Here is a 22,313-nt window from a genome sequence, read left to right on the forward strand (position 1 = left end):
AGGATTTTTTCCTCATTAGAACAGTTAGTTGTCAATCTGACAGGATCACATTTGTAACCTTTAAACCACCCTCAGTGTTTCATACATAAGGCCAAGGTACCCACCTACCAAAGGACAGTGTGTAAAAACCATGGCTTAGAAAAGAGGCTGGAATTTAAAGGGAGATAAGTTGGGTTTTTAGTTTTGGTCATTGTTCCTTTGTTGTTTCTTATAAAGACCCCTTATTTAGAAGCCTGTTTGTAGAGCCTCTCTAAATTTTCATAGGTGGACTGCTAGAAAGGTTTCTTAACTATTTTGATAAACAACCATTCTGCTTCACCTACATTAAATGCCTTTTCTTGCATATTTGCTAACGTATAAATGCCTTTTTATACATTATGTAAGTATAAATAAAATTTTCATACTTTAAGGAGCCACAATTAATATTTTAAAAATTGAAGCTCTCGTTGCTTTTAAATATATTAACATGTGCATAAATAAATATTTTTAATCTGATAAGGTGAAAGAGATTTTTAAACCCTGACAAATCAGCACCTGGGACTCAAAAAATTAAAATAGGACTAGAGCACTAAGCTTCCTGGCTTTATTAACTAATGAAAAAGGGTCTGAAATCTCAAAAGTACAAATTTGCAATGATTAATAAAGATATACTCCTTTGAAAGGTGCTCTTTGCATTATAACCAATGAGACACTGAATGTATTATCATCCCGTGATGTTCAAGTTTTGGTTTGCTGACCTTGGAGTATATTTCAATCACAGAACTCAAGTCGGTGGCTGTCAACTGAGACTTTTCTGCAAACTCAGACTTTGAAGTTTTCTTTGTGACAGAAATATCACCCATGATAAATTTTTAGTGTGATGCGTGGGGCGTTAGCACAGAAGTATAGAAACAACTGAAGCTATATGCATAAATTCATGTGTTTCATAATAATTTTAAAAGAAGTCTTAATCATAGCAGCCAATTTTTAAGGGACCCTGACCTGGTCTGTTGTTTGTTTCATCAGCGTAAAATTGGGCAAGTTACCTAACTAGCAGTAGCTAGACAGAGTCCCTTTTTATCACTGAAAGGACTGGGAATGGAGGTTAGCCACTGAAAACAGTAAGCCACCAACTCTCTGATGGTTAACTGCAAACACCATTGAGGACACTAGGGGTAGGCAGTGTGCCCAAGTGTTTTCTCCGCCACTTTTGGGAAAAAAAGCCCTTACCAGTACAATTACTGTTTAGAATACTGACCACCTAAAATACATCCATATTATTCTTAACTTTTTCTCTAAAGTTTACAGTTCTTTTGTGATTTTCCAAAAAATCCTTGACAGGTATATTTGGGATGAAGGGGAACTGGGGACACATACCTAGAGTTGTCACAAAAATTGGGGGAATATCTGACCAGAACTCGGAAACGCATGTGTATAGTATCACCTACAAGGTACACTTTCAGTAAAAACTTGCTGAATGAATGACTGCATCAAAGAACAAGTAAACATTCTACACCACTTGAGTGGAGGGTCTCGGATTTCTGCATTCATTCAATCATTTCACAAACAATTATTTACCATTTCCCAACTCTGGAGAGCCCCGTTGTGGGATGTGCACAGGATTCAGAGAAATGTACAACAGTCTTCCTGCCCTCAGAGATCTGCTACATGGCCAATGGCATGTGCTCAAGGTCATGTGACCAGTGCTCTTAATAAAATGGAAAAATAAGACCAAAGACTAATGCTTTAATTGTGAAGTAGGGACAGTCACACATGTATTAAACTATCGGACAACAAACTATTATGGGATAAGGTACTCAACTATTCACTCCCAATCACAGATCTCATTAAAGTAAATTCTGCCTCTTTTTCTGAATAATGACTGCAACATTACACTGTCACTTCGAAGTCCAAATAAACCTAATAAACACACGCATACACGTACCCTGCAGATTGCCCAAAATAAGGCAGGTGCTTAACAAGTGACTGAATGAATGAATGAATGATGGCCATTTGAAGGGAATGTCATTTTCCCCCAAAATATAACTTGGTAGAACTTGTACAACTCCATGTTTCTATTTAAGTCATTAAACAATTTTTTTATATGATACTTGCTTACTTCTACAATGCTGTTCTTTTTGACCTAGTACGGCTGAATTAGCTAAACATCATACCCTAAGGAAAACAGTGATATTCATCAACATACAGTGATTACATAACATAATGGGAACAAGCAAACTTATAAAGTCAATGACCTCCTTAGGTAAATATCTACCCTATCAAAAATTTTTGATAATAAGACAGTTAACTAATACATGTATAGTGATATACTAACAATTTAAAGAGAAGACAGCTGCCTACACTACTTTCATCTTCATAACTAGTACTCCATGACAGGTATTATCATCCCTACTTTAAAGACAGAGAATTAAGGCACAAAAAGTCTTGGATGACATTTCATAGATCACAAAGCTACAAAATCCCCAGGGCTTAAGCTTGAGGGTCAGATATTTCTGTATGAGAATTACCACCTCGCTCCTCTGCAGCCCTGTGACAGGGGCCAAGTCATATCACAGGTTTGGGTTTTAGTTTCCTCCTCTTAACACAAGTGCTTCTTTTGAGGCACAAATGAGAGGACACCTCATTTAGCACAGCAGGGGCATGTTATAAACGAGTAAATCTCCTTGTCCCTCTGCTCTTTCCCCTGTGCAAGAGGGCCTTAAAGAACAGTGGGGAAGCAATCCCCACCCACAATAGGCAGTAAGTAACAGAAGTCTACTAAAATGGACAAAAATTATAAAAATACAGGACCACGCTAAACTCTTCACTACTAAGCAATCGAATCACACTACTGGCATGAGAAGCTTGTATGTTCAGTTAGACACTTGAAACACATATTTTCTGTTATGCGTCAGTATCAGAATCTATGTTCTCATATCTAAACATAAATGAATGATAAATTTTGCCACGTCAGAGAAAGGAGCTTATCTGGGCTACCCTTATGCCCTGAAAACAGGAGGTATTACTGACTTTGAGTTATTCAGAAGCTAAACAGATTATTTTTTTTGCTCTCCAGTAGGAGACATTTAATTCATAAGCTAAACTAATGTTGCTGTTGAGTTAGTAGTAAATGGACACACAAGGATTGTTATATTATAAAAATTTTAGTGAATGGCGATAGCTTATAGTACCTAAGATGGGGTTGGTGTTTAAAAACCAACTTAAACTGCAATGACAAAAATCCACTTCATAAAAGATTTAATTATCCAAAGGAGAATGCAGACACACACATACACACAGGCACACACACACACAGAGTAAAAAGAATTTTTTCTGATGACCGTAACTTGAGACAACCTTGCAATCTAGGAGTGAACACCATCAAACTTCCTGTATGGACATTTCTATATTTCTTTGTATTGAGATCTTTAGAATGGAAAATAACTATGTTCTCTGATAAGTGAGTAAGCTTTATTACTTTAAAACAATGGTTCTCTTCAATTGGAATCCCAATTGTCTTAAACTTTTTTGCCAAATACACATTTATCTGGAGAAAATACTTATCTCAGATAAATATACTTGTCACATAACTATAGAAATATTTCTCTGAAGTAAATCCGTATTACACGTAGGACTGAGATAAAGCACAAATCATCTCAGTCATCTCCGGGGCGTAAACCTATTCTCTTAGCACCATTTAGATTATTACAGGTACAATAGTTTTAAGAATTCGTATGGTTCAAATGTAGAGAAGTTTAGTTTGAAGGATGCTTTTATCATAGAAGAGTATCAAATGATCAGCATAGACTGGGAAATCTAAATTCTATTTGTGGCCTAATCAGAGACTTCCTACCGTTATCTTGAATTGGCTACTTTTATATGGCTTGGGTTCATATGCAGACATCTAAATGGTTTATCACATGATCAATATTTATTCTCTTCCTGGCTGGTCAGATAGCGTGTAGTCATATTGATTACTAAGGGTAAGCAATATGGACTAAATTTTTTTGACCAGACTTCTTCTGTTCCACAAATATTCATCTTCTACCTTTCTGTGGCAGTATTTCTCTCAGAAGAAAGAGGAGGTTTCTCATCTTGCTTTATACGGTATTATAAAAACTCACAGACATATACTGTTTTGGTGACATACAGTAGTATGCAAAATAAATGCAAAAAACTGGTTCCAAAATTCTTGCATGCAGTTGGATCTGGTGAGAGTCATTTTCCCACTTTTTCACGTTTTCTCATTTCTATGGTAAAGAATACAATGAGCATGTCATTACCCACATGAACATAATATTTTCGAAGAAACTCAACAAGCCAGAGATATAAAATGGCACTACCCTGCAGACCGGGGAACACGTATCTAAGGGCATGTATGATATGGTAAAGTGAAATACACTCAGTTGCAAGAACAGAACATATAGATTTTCATGTTTAATTGCAACGCAAACTGCACGATTGACTCAAACTGAAGTTCACTTCTTCCTTCCTCAATGCCATGCAAAGACCTGTAATTGCAAAAGTCATACATTTATTCTACTACCAAAATCTCTCAAACATTGAATGAAATTAGAAAATGATAGTGTAAGTGACACTTCTGACGACTGAAGGAGATATTTCAGTTAAGCAGAAAAGCCTTCGTTGCGCTTCTTATTTTTTGCCCAGGACATCAATCTCTTTCCCCTGGGATAAGTGGAATGTTCTTTGGGGGAAAAAAAATTCCTTTATCCTAACCCACTATAATCCATAGCCAGTCTCCAAGTTTGGTACAAAAACAAACCATTTCTATTTTGGTGCAATGAGGAAGCATCACACTGGACAATATAAAAACAGAGATGGAGGAAGTTGACTCAGATTGCTGCACTTCCTAGATGAAGAAAGCGAGCAGGCTTACCACAATCACCTGTATCAAATGAAATAAGACGACAACTGTTTTTTCCGTCAAATTGATGCACGTGTAAAAATGAATTCCCGAAAAGTTAAAGGGGAAATCCTGGGTATGTTTGTTTGCCTGGATGAAGGATGCCATCTGAGAAACTTTTGACAAAATGGATTGATGAAGCAGATTGGAATTTGGGCACAGGATGTACACGATTTTTTAAACATTGTGAATAAATAATGGGCTTCCCAATGCATTGCTCAGTGATCAGAGGGAAATGTGATATCACAATGAAAACCATTTTCATTCTAAATAGAATAATTGTCCAGGGTTTGTTAAGTCCCTTTGGGGCTGGGAATTCTAACAACTTCCTGAGGTTTCTAACTGTTGATTACCTTTCTTTGACATCACTGAGCAAGTAGAACAACGAATTGCTTGCTGGGCAGAGAACAAACAATTTTCAAATACTTTAATGGCTATCTCTGTTAAACACTCAGAATTAAAAGAGTAGGTAAAAAGAATGAAAAACAATGTTGTAAAATGGAAGTGAATGACCATACAAGATTAGCATCCAGCGCACATCCGTTATTGAAATGTCTATCTCAAATTCCTGTTTTATAAAGTTTCTGCCTAAAATATTCTTTTGTGTAACTGGGAACCAGCCCCTCGGAGCAAGAATTAATGGTATTTCAGGAGAAAGGAGTAGCAGATTTAAGTTCCCTCAAGGCTGACCCTTAGCCTAAAGCTTAGGCTTGGTCATTGGTCCATTCCTGACCTAAATATTGCATTCTTTAACTCAAAATGACCTTGAATTTTAACTACTCAGTCTCAAAAACAAATGACCTCTTCCTCTGTTAATCATAAGCACTTAAACATCTACCCCACACATAAACACAGAGATGCGTGAAGTCACATGAGATGTTTTGTATCATCATGCATTGAGACAAGTGCTTACAGCAAATTCCATGAGTAACCCCAAAAGAAATTGTTTTCAAAGGGATAAGTTGCAATTACAGAAATTTCTGAGCTTCTACTAAATAAAACAGAAATAAATTATAAGCTTTCACTGAACACAAACAGCATTAACATTAGAAGCATTTGGCAAAAAATCGACACCGATACATTTCAGTTTCTAACATTAGGCCAACCGAATCAGGTATAGGTGAGGAGTGCCCAAAACTCATACGGCAGTAAGGATCTTACTTCCATTCACTTATGGTTGGGCAGAAACTGGTTTAAAATGACGTCTTCCTAGTCATAGCCGGCGTTAGTAGTTAATAGTGCCAAATTGCCAGATTATGGTGCTTACAAACCAGAGGTATGAAAGCTGCCTCTATTTGTTTGACAAGGGTGTTTCCCAAAATGTCAGTCAGCTTTCTGCCTCCTTTGAATGGGATTATCAAATGCATTCTGAAAGTAAAACAACTTAAAATTTGCTTAATATGAGTCAAAATCTTAAACAGGTCAACTTTCCCATGTTTACACCCAACCAGAGATTTCCTTTTCCACAGCGTGTGACATGTTCTCTAATATCTGTTCAGAGCCTGCAAGCCAAGTTCTTTATGGGGTCTAAGCACCTACCCACTCAGTGCTACCATATAGGTATGTGTGCATATGTGTTGTGTGCAAGGAAAGGGTACAGAAAACACAGTAAACTTAAGAGTTCCTCAAGCCTTACCCATTTTGTACATGACCTGTGTCCTTCCAACTTGCTAGCAATGCTGATCTATAACTGATCAACTTATACTTTTTTCAATAAAAATAAGTACATTAAAAAAATAAAATAAAATGTTTGGGCCCATAGGCTTTCTCAGAATTAAGCATTTCTGTATCAAGTCATTCTTAGTACCATTACTAAACAAATGGCTATATTTTATGATAAATAATTTTTAAACATAAAAACGTTTAACAATTTTTAATTGTGTTTTTGGTTTTTTTTAACGACTTCCAAAAGAGCTAAAATGTCTGATTCTCCAAGTATGTGGGGATGAGACCTCCATCTCCATCACCTGTTCTCCTGTCCTTATTAAAATAATGTGGAAGCCAGAAACCAAGACGTTGCTTCAAGTTCTGGCTTTATCTAAATCTCAGTTTCTTTGTAAATATATATGTTTTGAATAAATAAGTGTTAAATTGCGATCACGAGAGGTTTTTTTCCCAACTTAAAAATTCTGTGATTTATGTTTTTATTGTAATGCGGTATCTCTGGATAACCAATCTCTGAAAATATAAAGCCAATCAAAAGTTGTTTCTGCAGCTAAACAAGCAAAAGCGCAACAACAGGGAAGAGATACACAGAAGCTGCTAGAAGCTCAATCACTATCTGTGGCCTCTTTCTTCATCTTGCCAGATCTGTAACTCTCAGCCATCCAGAATCAAGTTCTGTAGTCACTTCCAGATAGGGACCGTTCTAGAATATATGGCTCTTGGACAAAGTTTAATGCCATGAATTGTAGCTAAATAAATTGTGCCCCTACTTTATTGCCCCCAGATACTATAAATTTTTAAAGAGTAGAGATTACGATTTAAATTTCTTTGCCCCGCCCTATAACAATGTTATATGCATATAATAGGAGCTCGGTTACATTTTTGCTCATTGAGTGAAGGAGGAACAAAAAGAGATTTATTTCCTTCCTTTCCACAATGACAGAAATGATCAAGTCCAGAGTTGTCAGAAAAACACTTTACAGCCAGCTGTAACTTCAATCTGAGAATAAGTCAAGTCTTCATGAAATGGAAAAAAAATGAGTATATTATTAGACAAAAATTTTCGAATAGAGCTATACCTACCCGATACTGATAAAACACATACACACACATGTAGCTATGATGAATTGTTTTCCCAGTTTTCAAACGTTTTAATGATTATTTTTGATTTCACGAGCCTGGCCTTTCCCTCACCTGGATTATAAACTGCGGAGGAATAGGGACGGACCAAATTTTATTTGCTGGGCTGGCAGAGAGCGTATTCATTTACACATATACTTTGCAGAAGGGGGCTTGGAGAATCTAATTTATCTTCCTTTCTCTTGTATAGTGTGGCTATTTTCTCAATGGAATAATTAATCGTGCCAACAATATGCCAAAGACATAAAAATGGATACATGCATTGTCACTTTTGAGAGGTGATACTGTTATGTCACTTAGTATGTGTGAGGCAGACTCCTGTTTCATGTCTTCTTTGGTTTTTCTTGGCAGGTGTCCCCTACTTATTTAATCTATATTCTACTTTAAAACTTCTTTTTATAAACATTTTCTTAGAGGGACAACATACCCTCCTATGGCTAGACATTATTTCCTAATGACGTGGAGGAAAACAAAACAAAGAAGCAGGTGCTTTCCATGTCATTTCCACATATTTAACCTTTTTTTGTTGTCCTTTCCAACACATTCCATTTAACCAGATTTTAGGCACGACAGAAAAAAAAAAAAAACTTTGAAAGATGTTATTTTGTTACATTGTTAAAAATATGCTGATAACAAAGAAACTCGCCAAGAATTACAGTAAATCTCATAGTTGATTTCATCTTTATACTATATATTACATTGTTACCAGGGACTGTGCGATTACAGCAACTGTTGGACTTTTAAGAGACCTAGTCTCTGTATTTATTAGTCCACAAGGTGGATCCGTGGTACTGGGCCCCTATAAAGCATTACGAAATGAACTCTTGCTTGGAAAACTACTTGTGGCCACTTGTATCTCTGCATAAATCTTCACAATGGCAGGAACTCTGGTCCATGGCTGTGCACTCTCCAGGAAGCCTGGCACTTAGTAGATGTGCAATAAATATTTGCTGAATTTTTAAATTTGACACTTGAGCCTTAAGCAGATTCAAAGCTAAGTGGGTACATGATGATATAGTATCATCAATCGCTCTCCATACTTTCTGGCTGATGGGGAGCTGAAGACTGGAATTTTGTTGATTAGAATCCTAAGAGAAAGGCACTAACATTTTGTAAAGACTGGTTTGAAATACACTTGATGGGGAGCTGAAGACTGGAATTTTGTTGATTAGAATCCTAAGAGAAAGGCACTAACATTTTGTAAAGACTGGTTTGAAATACACTTGAGATCTGGATACAAGTAAGTCATATCTTTCATGAAGCAAGCTTAATGCATCTGGTCTACCTAAAATTTACTAAGTATATAACAAACAGTTAATACACTTTCAATGTCCTTAACTAAGAAGAAATGTCTGAAAGCATCTACAAAAATAAGTTATCATTTTAGTTGTTTATACCTGTTAAAAAAAGTTCCCTAACTTACTGATTATAATCTTAGAGACACCTGGTAGCAATGCAATAGTTAAGGATTTGTCCGGGTCTCCTTTTAAATTCCCAATTTTCAGATGTTTGGAAGAAAAATGCTAGAATCCTAAATTTGCTACGCAGAGTTGTCTGTAGAGATGCAAATTTCATTTATCTCACTCTTTATATACTTTTCTTTCTGAAAAATTTTTAAAAGGCTAAGTCATTTTGAACCATACAGTGCATGGAAATAGACTGCTTTAATACTTGAGATGTTTTATCTTTATTATTTATGGCTCTTGCCGGAAAAAAAATACACACATAAAAACACCTCAACTCACCTCTGCATATCCTAATATAGCTTAATTTCTTTGAATAAAATGCAGGTGCTTCATTTTAAATGTGGTCCAATGACTGACGTTTCAAACCAAAAATCTTAGTAAGTGGCTGCAGTGCTTAACGCTGTTGGCATGCACGGCACTTAATGAAGGAAACTAGGGCCATGCCACCCTACCGTGCAATACATTTAATCTGAACTCTTTAATCTCAACTGTGGTTGGCCATTTTGCTGTCCTGAAGGCTGCAAGTTCCCAGTAAAGTTGGAAGACCGACTGAGCTTTATTTTCCAGCGAAGATTATTTCTGTCCTCTGTTGTTGAGTTGGGAGCACAGCTGTGCAAAGGAGTTTCAATGAACCAAGGGGTGGTCAGAGAATAATCAGAGCAAAACTTCACCTGAGTTCACAAACTATGGACCACACAAAACTTTTGTGAACTCCTCCAGAACCACAAGCATTTACATGACTTTTAAACTGGATCTGAGTCAAGAAGTATTGCTTGATATTGACCTCAAGGGTGTTTTTTCCCCTGATTTTACCCAATATACACAGCCATGAACAAGGACTGAGCCTAATGTCATTTTCCATATAGTAACTAGCATGTTATTCGTGTTTCACAAATGAAATGTAATTGTAGGGACAGAGCCTCCCTCAACTGCTCACTCAAATCAAACCATAATATTAAGAGCATTACCTTCAAAAAATAACAGCTTGATTTAGTCAAAACATTCTTACTAATAAAAACAATAAAACATCCTAAATCATACTCCACATACTTTAAATAGCCTGAAATAACTTTTATTAATAGCGTGTAAGTCTTGTATTCATAACTGAGTCTTCACAGTGAATGCACTATTTAGGTATATTCTGATGAATTGTCATAGGAAAAAAGGATCTGCCGTCATTTCTAAACAAAATCTCCAATTACACAGTTCCAAGACAACAAAATGGACCTTAATTTAAAGTATTAAAAACAATGGGCTGAGACACCCGGCCTAGAAAAAAAATTCCTTTCAGAAAAAAGGAAATAGTATAAAAACTCTTGCATACTTAAAATAAGTTTTAAATAGATGCAGGGGACAGTGCCTGCACCTTTCTAGAAGTAAGAGCATATATTACGAAATAATAATTTGAAATTAAATAACTGATACTAGCAATTTGAGTTATCCAGTTGAATTCATAAATTATGACCTGGCTAACTCGGAATTAAAATGATTAATTATTCAAAATAAACCACTGCCTGTTCTAGAAAACATCTTAATCCTAACCTAGAGAAAAGTTACTATTTAGTAACACCTTTCTTCAGGGGCTAAGACCACTCCATTTCCACTGTCAAAAATACCCATTTAAGTGGGTAATAGCCAAATATATCCCGATGAATTATTCAGATCTTCTCAAATGTTGGGGCAAAAGGAAGGTTTGGCAAATTGGTACTATATTTTCAGTTTAATTATAAAACCGATTCTTAGGAATTAAAAATAATGTCTTAAAAGCTGACTGAGGACCAGATTTGGCCACTGAAGGCTGTGTGACGCTCTTGCTGAAAGACAAGAACAGAACAAACACATCCGAGCAGAGTGTGCCGGCCACAATCATGGAACTTACACCCAGGGAAACCTGTCCTTAATTTATCCCGTCGTGTGTAGATTTGGCAAGAATCTCCAAACATCATTTACATACCATATGCCCTGAATTACCTAGGCACAATGGCTGTGGATAAATATGATGTTTCAGGTCTGACTGTTGGCTTCCTTTTATAAGTTTTGCAACTTTCATTTCATTTTTCTCTTTACTAAACAACTGAATACGATATTGTGTGCTGCATTAGAATGTTTTGCTAAATCAATAAATAGTTCATTGTGCCTTGTGATTGGAAAAAAATGATCCTGAGGTAGGCGACCAGGAGGTGTTATTTCTCCCAAGTAAGAATCAAATAAAGAAAATCAGCTCTTTATGCTCTGAACTCATTTTAACCTTCGGTCTCTTTACTAGGCATATAAATGCGAGGCAGTCAACAATTAAATAGACAGAAATCAAATATTATGACTTCTGCGGAACGTATAAAATTGGTCAGCAAGTTTTCATGTTTAAAATGCGTCCATGAAAATAGATTCTTGGTAATTCCTGTATTTGTTCCTCTGATAATTAAAAGGCATTATTATTGTCTGGTGCCTTAGCTTCCCTCTTCCCCCAACAATGCTATTAACACAAACTTAGTAATATTTGTCCAGATTCTCACACTAAATTTAAAGTCAGATTGATAAAAATGTACACTTAAACCAAAAAGATCAATAGCCTAAAAAAGGCTTGGAGCAGAACTATGTACATATTTTTTGTTGTGTACTATAAATTTGACTGTATAAACTTCCAATTAAAAATGACATTCACACCATCATTTTTGATAGAATTTTGCACAGTAGGAATACTCATTAATGCAGGGTAATACAGTGTGATAAGCAGCTTAGACATCAAAATAGCAAAAAAAAAAAAAAAAAAAAAAAAAAAAAGCCAGTTGGTCGGCTCTTTACATGAGTAAAATAAAACTTAAAAAAATTAAATACCTGAGGAATTAATTAAAAAGAACACTTATTGGCATACATATTTTTTTTAACTATGTCGAATCAAGGGCATCCACTCTCTAGTCAGTTTCTACTGCAGAGGTCTCAGTCCTAGTACAAAAACACAAAAACAAAAACACATCCATCCTATAGCTGATGATAATACGTTAAATGCATTACAATATTCAAAACAGAATAAAATTTAAGTTAAATAATTTTACTTATCCTACAAGTACCCTCCTAAATAGAGTGTGTGTATATCTATATACATTTATATATTTTTTAATCATTTAATTGAAGGTATCTGAAATATCTGAATTCTTTTCAGCATTGGTAAAAGAGAGGCAGGCAGGAGCCCATCAGCTACAAATTGTGGGCACATGGGTCATTTCTTGATCTTAAAACTGTAAAATACAAAGTGATGATATAATCCTCAGGAAATGGCAAAGGAGAAATAGGTAAAAGGCAATGTGGTTATTTTAGAATCCTATGAAATAATTTGCTTTCTTTAGGGGACAAGGAAAGAAAAGAAGCTACCCCTTGAAGACGGGCAATGAAAGGGTTAACAGACATATGCTGTATAATTAGGAGATGCATTAATGATTATGAATAGTAAATGATTTGGCGCAAAGAAAAAAATTTTAGTCAAAGGGACATGTACCTATCTTACATGTTTATTAGTAACTGTATATAACTAGAGAATTCTGCTATTAAGAATCTTGCATTATTGGTGTAAATACTTCCAAGGGTACATCAAATTGTAATCTTTCATATGACATCCATCAAACCAGGCTGGAGATTTTGACAAACATTAAACACAGTAAGGAGGCAATTATGTATGCATGATTTAATCTGCAACTAATTAATATGCAAATTTATTCATATGTTAGTTACTAAATTAAAAATGCAAAGAAGCCCTTATGGTGATTCTCGAAATTTTGCACAAACAGAACATTTAAAATGTAAGAAAAATGAAGTTTTTTAGAAACCTATAACACACTTTTAGTGTCTCCAGAACCTGTTGCATTAAGAAGACTCAAAAAAATGTTTGTTTAAATACTAGATAATAATTATAAAGGTGTGCTAATTTTATGTGAGAATGTGGGAACAGAAAGGTTAATCAGAATTCTCTCGAACTCTTAAGAGATACACTCTAATTACCAGACAAATGGTATTCTATTTCTAAGCTTCCTTCCCTGCTTTTAGGGTTGTCAAAAGTTGGTCATCTTACTGATATCTTGTACAAATGGTTAGGGGAATAAATAGTATATGAAAGCGACTAGATATATTGAAAATTCCAGGGTAACTTTGAGACCATTTGGTGCTCACTAAACACACAATTCACTCCTCAAGATGGCAACTCGCTCTTTTTGCCTTTGGGGAACAGCTCTTTGCAAACAGAGGAATGGGAGGAAAATCTTGAGAAATTCTCCCCAACTCTCTTCCGAATGAATCCTTCAAAGAAAATAATGCCACTAACCCAAGAGCCACAACCTCCCCCCAAAAGCAGAAGGTAATTCCGTCTGAATTCAATCTGGCTATTTTAGCCCTGCGTTTTCCAGACAGCCCAAAACGCATTTGACTCTTTGATGGTAGATGAGGGATGTGGAGTCGTGTCATTTAAAAAGATCTTTGGATGTCTGCATACTGGGGAATATCCACTGAAGTGCATATCTTATCCTTGGGCACCGCTGCCTTCTGCGAGAATCTGATTTCCCGGTGATTTCCTAGTGATCAGCAGTGAGATTTCGTGTGGATCACCTCTGATCTGATTACCTTTTTCATCATTCGAAGTCCGACGGGCCATGTATACAGCTCCTGGAGCTGGCTCTGGGAACAGCGGTAGTGGCCTCAAGAAATCAACGCAAGTCAACTGTATGAGGAAGCACAATAGCGGCGTCTACGGCTCTTCCTAGGGCACTGAACTCTCACCCACGTTAGAAACAAAAAAAAAAAATCGCCATCAGTCGCATCGCTGCCAAGTGACACACAAAAAGGAAGTTAACCATTGGTTGTTACTTTTATTCACAGTCTGACTCTGATCTCCCAGCTTCCCTTCGCCCCTTCTGATGCCAAGCGGGCTACAGCTTGCCCATTTCATTTCAACCGCGGCAGCCAAAAAAAGCACTGCCCCACCGCGCAGCGACAAGCAGTCTGTTTTGATATTAGTACCTCAGTATGAGCTAGCAGAGAGTCAGATGTCCCCAAACTATGTGCCCTCCCCTGAGGGACTCGGTCCCGGCCTTCCTTGGCCGGAGAGATGGTGAGCCTGCCACAAATCCTCAGCTCCGAGAGCACCGGGGAAGGGAACGCACCATCGACGGGGCTCAGGCAGAAATGGCGAGGACAGCCTCTTCTGGGGAGAGGATTCCTGCCCTCCCATTTAACACTTGTGTCTAACTGGAAATATTAGCTCGGCTTCTCTGCGCTCCCTGCCAGCCAGCATTCAGGAGTGCAGACTGAATTATGTAAGGAAAGGAGTCCTTTTCTTACGTAATTAAATCTTAGTAGGGGCTAGTTAAGTAAACATCAGATTTTCTTATTTTTCTTTCATAAAAGAAAGAGGTCGATGTGGGATTCAGAAGAATACTTTTTTCCCCACTGATTCTCAGAGAGGGAGGGAGATGGTAATAAAATCCTCCCTTTCTCTCCCCCAAACGCTCTGCTCTCTTCGCTAAATACACTGAATCTGCCTTTAACCTGGTTTAACCCCTGAATGTGTCTGGAACATGCTCATTCTCTCCAGCCTTAACGGATCAGGTTTTTTTAGGGTTCCAATGAGGCAGCCGCAGGTGAGGAACTTGATTCCTGGGCATTGCAGGAATCTGAGAGGAAACGAGGCATCTTTAAGTTTTACAGGTGACTCAATTTTGCTTGTGACCAGAACTGAACATAAAGCTTTTAAAAGCTTCAATGTACACATTTATGCGTTCATTACACAGTGTTAAATCTAATTTGTTCTTTTTACTGTCACAGGAAGCACATGCTTAAAGCAATCTGTTTCCTCATGTGAATGCTTTCCTGTCTGTTTAAAAAAAATTGCGACACACTTTACCCTGAGTAACCAAGAGGTGATCATAAATATCCCTAAATAGCATTAAACAGATATGAAAGACATTAACACTTCCAGAATGCCAAAGGAGTATTAAAAAAAAAATTCTAACAGATGCTCCTAGGTCAAAAAGTGAAATGTGTGTTTCCTGAAAAAACACTCTCATCAGAATCATAAATGAACTGGGAGAAGTGAGGTGTTGCTGAACAAACCAGGATCCTCTTGGTGAGGAACTCGGCAACCCACTGCCAAAGTGCACTTGCCATAAAAAGCCAAATGGAAATGGAAGTTTGATGAAAACCAATATCCTTTGTAATCCACAAGGTGGCAATGACTACAAATGAGGGACGACTCTTCGAGGAAGAGGTCCAGCCAAAAGGGACCTTTCCTGAGGAACTTAACGCGGGGTCTGGTTTTGCTGTACATTGAAATTGGCTGGGAAGAGATATTTGTTGTGAAATGTATCGGTCATGCTCTCTCTCCTCCACCCCCTTTGGCAGATGTTTTTTTTTTCCCTTTAAATGCAAGAATTCATGAATCAGCCCTTGCAAAAATTGTTTTAGGTTTCCCACAGCTGACAAGCAAAAAATACTTTTTTTTCCCCTAATGAATTCAGCAATGGCATTGAGAAAAAAACACATTACTAGGCAGCAAAGGCCAGAATCCCCCAATTCTTTGACTTTCCCTGAAAACGTCTGTTTCAATAATCCTGTTTAATGTTAGAAATGGACCTAAACAGTCCTAAACAAATCGAACTCTGTTTTACTTTAGAAGAGAAGCAAACTGCCACACGCACCCACCTAGTCAAGGTATCTTCGTCTTGTCAGATGAAGTCAGAACCCCAGGCCTCACCGTGGCTTTTTATGGGTACCAGAGCCAGCCCTACAAAGGGAGACCCGGGCATCACTCGGGAGCCCCGCTTCTGGCCACTTACAGGATGACGCTGACAGAATACGAAATCAGAAGCATGTATCTCCTTATCACTTAGAGGCAGGGCTGATTTAGGCATAAACAAATGATTGGCAGAGAGAATCAAATTATGAGGACTCCGTCATCTTGGCCTGATGTCCTCTTTCAAAAGAGAAAAGATGGAGTACGCCCTTCCCACACAAACTTTGCTGAGCGATGAAGCTGGATGATTCAAAAGGCTGACTAGGTGTCTTGGACGGATGGAGATACTGTTGTAAGGACAAAGAGGTTCAGAGAGTGCTCACTATATTTCCTAAGTTGAGAAAAAGCAAGTGGCCTCCATTAGGTAGAATTTTTCTGAATGCACTTGAGACCCTGGTCTTAGTTTCTGCTCTGTCGCTAACAAGCTGCATGTCTTTCTCTAGCGGTTACTCTGTTACGTTGCCAGTGCGCTTACCACAGTTATCATTAGCTGTTGATTTCTAGATACCTACAAGGCCTCAAGGCTATGCTAAGCACATTATATATATTTTTGTAATTTATTTATCACAATATCCTTAGGAGGTATGTATACTTCCCCCTTTTTCAGGGAAGTAGTCAAGGATAATTACATCATATGCCAGATGCTACATCATAGCTACCAGAGCCAGGTAGCTAGTAAGTGGCATAGCCAACTTTAGAAACCCAAGTGATCAGATTCCATGCTCTTAACCACTAGATGATACTGTTTCTATTACAGAAATGCTATTCTGGAATGTCTGGATTTTCTACGGGATCTGCCTGGGCCAAAGTGGTGCATAATAACCAGTGACTTAGAGGTATTGAGGGTCATTCTACAGTGAGATGAAATTTCTGAATATTTAATTTATTCCACATCATCAAATACTTGCTAAATGAGCATCAGCCAGGCTGTAGAGAGCTTCTGGTCTATAAAGTAGCTTGCAAATAGCTACAGCCTCATGGTTAAGGACACAGAAAACCTTGAAGGCTGACTGTCGAGGTCACCATCCCAGCTCTGCCACTTACTAGCTTGTCACCTTGGCCATGTTTCTTCACCTCTCTGTGTCTCCATTCTTTTATGCGTGAATAAACAGTAGTAACCGTCTCAATTGGATGGTGTAGGGATAAATGACTGAATGGATGCAAAGTGCTCAGTGTGTGATGCAGAATCAGCACTGTGTTAAGGGTTTGTTAGTATACCAACATCAACCAGCTCACTAAGCAGGCACTATTTCTATCTATTTTATAGACCACAAAATAGGTTTGTGACCTAACCAACGCCACTGAGTGAGTAAGTAGAGGATATTAGACACTAAACTAGGAAGATCTCTTTATTTCTAGTGGTGTTACCTGCACCCTACTCTACCACTTTTATTACTATATTCATTCACTGGAAATATATTTTGAAGTGTTACGCAGAAGGCAGTGGGTTGAGTTTCTATGGGACAAAAAAAGATGTACATAAAACGAGAAAGACCTTTACTCTCTTCAAGGTGATTACAAGTGAGTAGGGGGATTCAGCATCTCCATAAAAAACCTAAAGGACAAAACGTCCCTGTGTTACACTGGGTGTGATTTTAATTTTTTGAATATGTACAACTTTCTCCAAGGGCCAGACCTGCTCTTTAAAATGCTAAGGCCATTCCCCAAATTGGGATGTGAGTGACACTACACTGAATTGTTCAATGATACATGGCATGTCTGGCTTTTAGTTTAGTTGAAAAATATGCTTTGAATAAGTATAAATGAAGAAAGAAATGAATGAATGAATGAAAACTTCTAAAAATGCTTTTTGCCCCCTCCCACCTGGGTGCTCCCAGTTTATTATAGGGTTCCGCTTAACAGCTAGATTGTTGACGTAATTTATGAAAGGGAAAACAAAATAGCATTGTTTGTAAAATAATTACTTATTGGGGTTTGAATTTTGTAATTCCGACTATATCTGCTCATGACAGATATGCTTAGTTCTGTTTTCTTCTGCCTAGCACCATCGACTAAGCTACAGATTTTATGGCAACATCTTGTATACATTTAACAATAAAATTCACATAAAGGTGCTCTATGAGGAACCCACAGGTTTTGGTACTGAAATTTCACTCACCAAGCAGATGCCTTACTATTAAGCATGACATAAGTGGCAGAACGTGTACCTTTTTATTACATAACAATACTTTCAAATACTACAACAGTTACAGAAATAGGTTTATTTTCCTATTTAGCTTCCAGGTTGAAAACATTCAAACTGATTCAACAAGTCTTCATCACCAGGCCATGAATATTCTTTTAAAATCTCAGTTCCAGGAGAAATGAGACATGAATTAAGTACTGCTGCATCCTTAGACAAATTTTATTTTTATCTCCTCTGCTAACATCTCAAGCTATTCGACTTTCTTACCATAAAGCCCCAATTTTTATACTCCACTTATTACTGAATTATTTTGTACTTCAAATTTGTTTCATAATGAGCAAGCCAGAAAATATTATTGTACCCTGGGCTTATACACCTGAGCACCTGTGAGACAGCCGCATTCCCCAAACAGGGTTACTCGAAAACATTACCGCTCAGAACCAGCCACCTACTTGAAACTGCCTTCTCACAGCAGCTAATGACACAATGATAAACTGTGCCAATTGGTAGAATGAAAGCCATTACAATATTATTATAAGTATAATCCAGGAGGCATATTTAGAATGATATGGGCTGGGAGGGAGGAGGCCGCGGGAGAGAGTTAGAAACTCTGTCTCAGATTATATCAAAATAATTGCTCCCAAACAGCATTTTTCTAAAATCCCTAGACGGGAACAGCAAGTGGTGACAGCGACAGGTTTTGTACGTGCATGTAAGGCAGGTACCACAAGGGTAATTTTTCTGAGAAAACGTAAGTCTTTCTGAGTCCATGTTTCACAAAGGAAATGCTTTTTCATCACCATGGCTGAAAACAATTGACAGAGGGCAACACACCAAAAAATTTTCTTTATACTTGGCTACGAAGGGGGCTGCATAAAAAAAGTCCCTATTCTTCTGTTGCACTGAACACTCAAAATAAATTGAGTGAAATTTAATCCACACACAGATCCTCCTCTGATTACTCTAGAAGTAAACGCTTATGGATCAAGTTTCAAGCCTAGCAGAATACTGATGATGAATTCCTCAGATGACAAAATTAGACTAGAAAGACAATAGTGGGTGCCTGTAAAGCACGGAAATGGAATCCTTAAAAGGTTCTGTTCAAAATCGAATTTGCACGTTCTCTCGGAATTCAAATCGATGCTTCTCCTTGAAACTTAAAGCATCTTTATTTCCAACCCTGAAATTTTCCAAAATGCAGAATCTTCTGCACTACCTTCATTTCTCTGAAGAGGGAGTATAAGCTCTAGCAAAGCAGGAAACTCCTCAAATAGCTCTGCACCTATGCAACAGCTGTAACTAAAAAAAAAAAAAAAAAAAAAAAAAAAAATCAGAATCATTCACATGCTGCTGTTCTGAGATAAAATACCGGAGTATTTAAAATTACAAACTTTGCACCGAATTTTAGAAAAGCTCTCATTCCTTTTAAAATGAGCATGTTCGTGTATACACACATACACTGGGACAGTTGAGATCAAGGCTGAGAATTTCACGTTATTGCTTTGAAATGCAACTTTATGTTCAGTTTAAGAATTCAGTGCAATTTATTAAAATAAAACAACACAGCAAGTGTCTGTCAACAGCCTGATAAAATCTAACCTGCCTTAAGAAAATAAAACTTTGCTATTTTTGAAGAAACTCTTCATGCCTTTCAGGATTATTCCTACATATTCATTCTGAGAGCATCTTATTTAAAGTCCTTGAATTTCTATCTGACTTTGATTCATGACTTTCAAACAAAAAATTTAGAATTGCTTGAAAGCAAGAAGGCACACCTTGAAAAAGCAGAGTTGTCAGTAATCGGGGGAAAAAATGAGAAAATTTTGCAATGTTAGAAAATAAGACATGTTTCAATTGATGAAATATTAAAAGTTTAAAATGATATTCAACCGAATATCAAGCCAAGCATCTCTATCATTCCACAAATACAAAATAAATGCACAGTTAAGCCAGACGCTGCAGAACAAGTTTTTATAATTTCGAAACACTCACAAGCCTGTCATAATTCTCTCTCTAGGTAAAGCAGCCTTATAGCAGCTTCTTAGCTTCTTAATAATTAAACCACTCAGATGGAGCCCAGGACTTCACACCAAAATGTACTCTTCAGTAAAAGTGAGAAAATAAGGTTCAAAATAACAGTTCCCTGAAACGTATTTCTCCTTTCTCAACAAACGAGTCCAGTTTTACACTAAATGCTATTGTTCCGAAATTTCAACAGAAATCTTAGCGGTTGAAATACTGAAACCTTGGTTTAAAATAAAAGAACACATGGAGGTGAGAGGGGAGACATCATTTGTACCACCTTAGAAGAGCTTGCTTAGTAGAATAATCAGACAAAGCTGGCTGAGAAGGCGTCTCCATTGTGGAAATAGCTAGGTGGTTGTGTCTTGTTGGGAGTGTTTCAGGCATACATCCTTTTCATTTGTAAATATAATCCCAGCCGAGCTCAGAAATACACAAACCTTTCACCCACAGTTAACTGAAGAGTTTTTCTTCTCCTTTATGTTTCTTCTCATTTTATATTTAAAATATACACATACCAGAAGACACCTCTTTAAGGGGAGCAGAATTGGATTTCAAGACAGGGAGGATAGTAGAAGAGAACCCTCATTATTGCAAAATTTGGAACCAAAAATATAGAAATCTTTTAGAAAACTCCTCAGAGATTCGAACGCCTAATGGATTAGGTGTTGTATATTTGTATGAATTTTATATGCTTTTTGAAATATTTTTAATGGAATAAGTACCCCCAATGAAAACTTAAATATAGATTCTCCTATAACCAGCAATTCAAAAAAAAAACACCTTAACTTCTGTAACCTATAACTGCAGTGAAGAGGAAAAGACTGATTAATGTACATGCTAAACTTTTGAAGCCTTTGGTTTAGTGACTTCAGTATTAACTGAACAAAAAATAAATAAATACTTTCTTTGTGATGAATATTTTCTCGACTTTCAAGGTGTTCCCCCCAATGTCACGTTACATATTCTGTGTGAATTCTGTGAATAATTCTTTTGCCCTATTTGTGATGATTTAATTGCATTATCCTTTACCTTCTTTCTGCCTATACATTTTCATGACAAATAAGCATAATTTTAATATCCACACTTCATATTTCAATATCACTCATTAGAAAATGGGCACGCTATGTTTAAAGTTAACTATTATGAGCTATCCTAACATTTTAACGTAAACACCTACAGTTAAACTTTTTCACAAAGTATCTACTTCTCTAGGAATGAACTTTGAAGAGGCCCCTCCTTTTATAGCTTATCACACAATTGGCTTCTTCTAGACTTTTCTACACAGGATGGTGCCCAGGTGGCTGACACCTAGTTCACTTTAGAATCAACATAAATTTTATTTCAGCAAAAGTTGTATTATCACTCAAGTTAAAATTTTGTTCTCATGAAAAAGCATCATTATGATTTCCTTAAGATCAATTTCAAAAGTGATGGGGGAAATTAAGTATTTTAAGTACTGAGGCTTTCAATCATATAAAATTTCTGGGCTTCTAATAAGATTAAAAAAATTACCAACTTCTCTTTTAAATTGTTTGTGATTTCTTCAAGCATTTGAGAAAAAAAACTTTTTTTTCTAAAAATAGCTGAGGGTATAACCTCAACATCATGTTTGCAACCTTCAAATATGAAGGTTTTCATATAATGGAAAATACAGAGAACAGTTAATGCTGTCAGCATTATCCACGTTTTCCTCATATTCCTAAAAATCTCTTCTGTGAAAAAACGTCTCATCCAGACTTTAAGATTTTATTTTATTTAAAAATTCTTTCCTTAAAAAAACTGGTTATCCCAGTATCTCATACACATTGCGTTTTTATTTTTCGAGTCTACCTAATGATTAACTCATATCTCAAATTTCCTTGGAGGATCCAAATCTTATTTTAGATTCTTTAAGATAGTTGAAATTGTTTTCCTTAAAATTCATGTGTTCAAAATTATCTCTGACCACTTAATACAAAGCTTGTTAGATCTTCCTGAATTTAAAGGCAAAAATCAAACCAAAACACAACTGCAATTTCACAGACTTTCTTAAAAAGTGCAGTTTGAAAAAAAAAGATAGCCTGTAATAAAGTCATAGACTATTTCTAAAGATAAAACTTCATATTTCTAGAGAATTCTGAAGTTTCAGGGATTCTAACTGGGGATCTTGGTGAGACTGTCACTGAAGTTTCAAAACTGAATTAGAAGTGGAGA

At 36.7% G+C, this 22,313-nt stretch overlaps 1 protein-coding gene across 22 annotated transcripts in view; it reads right to left on the bottom strand.

Annotated features, from left to right (window-relative positions):
- Positions 1 to 22,313, bottom strand: part of TCF4 (transcription factor 4) — a 360,920-nt gene that overhangs the window by 101,384 nt on the left and 237,223 nt on the right. The window contains exon 1 of one of the 22 annotated variants that reach the window (XM_073790761.1): positions 13,783 to 13,806. The exons of the other annotated variants lie outside the window; for them this stretch is intronic. Within the exon in view, the coding sequence (XP_073646862.1) occupies positions 13,783 to 13,794 (12 nt within the window). The 5' untranslated portion in view covers positions 13,795 to 13,806. Of the gene's footprint in view, positions 1 to 13,782; positions 13,807 to 22,313 lie in introns of those variants that run through there. 22 annotated transcript variants of the gene reach the window in all.

This window comes from Tursiops truncatus, chromosome 13, assembly GCF_011762595.2.
Source record: "Tursiops truncatus isolate mTurTru1 chromosome 13, mTurTru1.mat.Y, whole genome shotgun sequence".
NCBI classification, from domain to species: Eukaryota; Metazoa; Chordata; class Mammalia; order Artiodactyla; family Delphinidae; genus Tursiops; species Tursiops truncatus.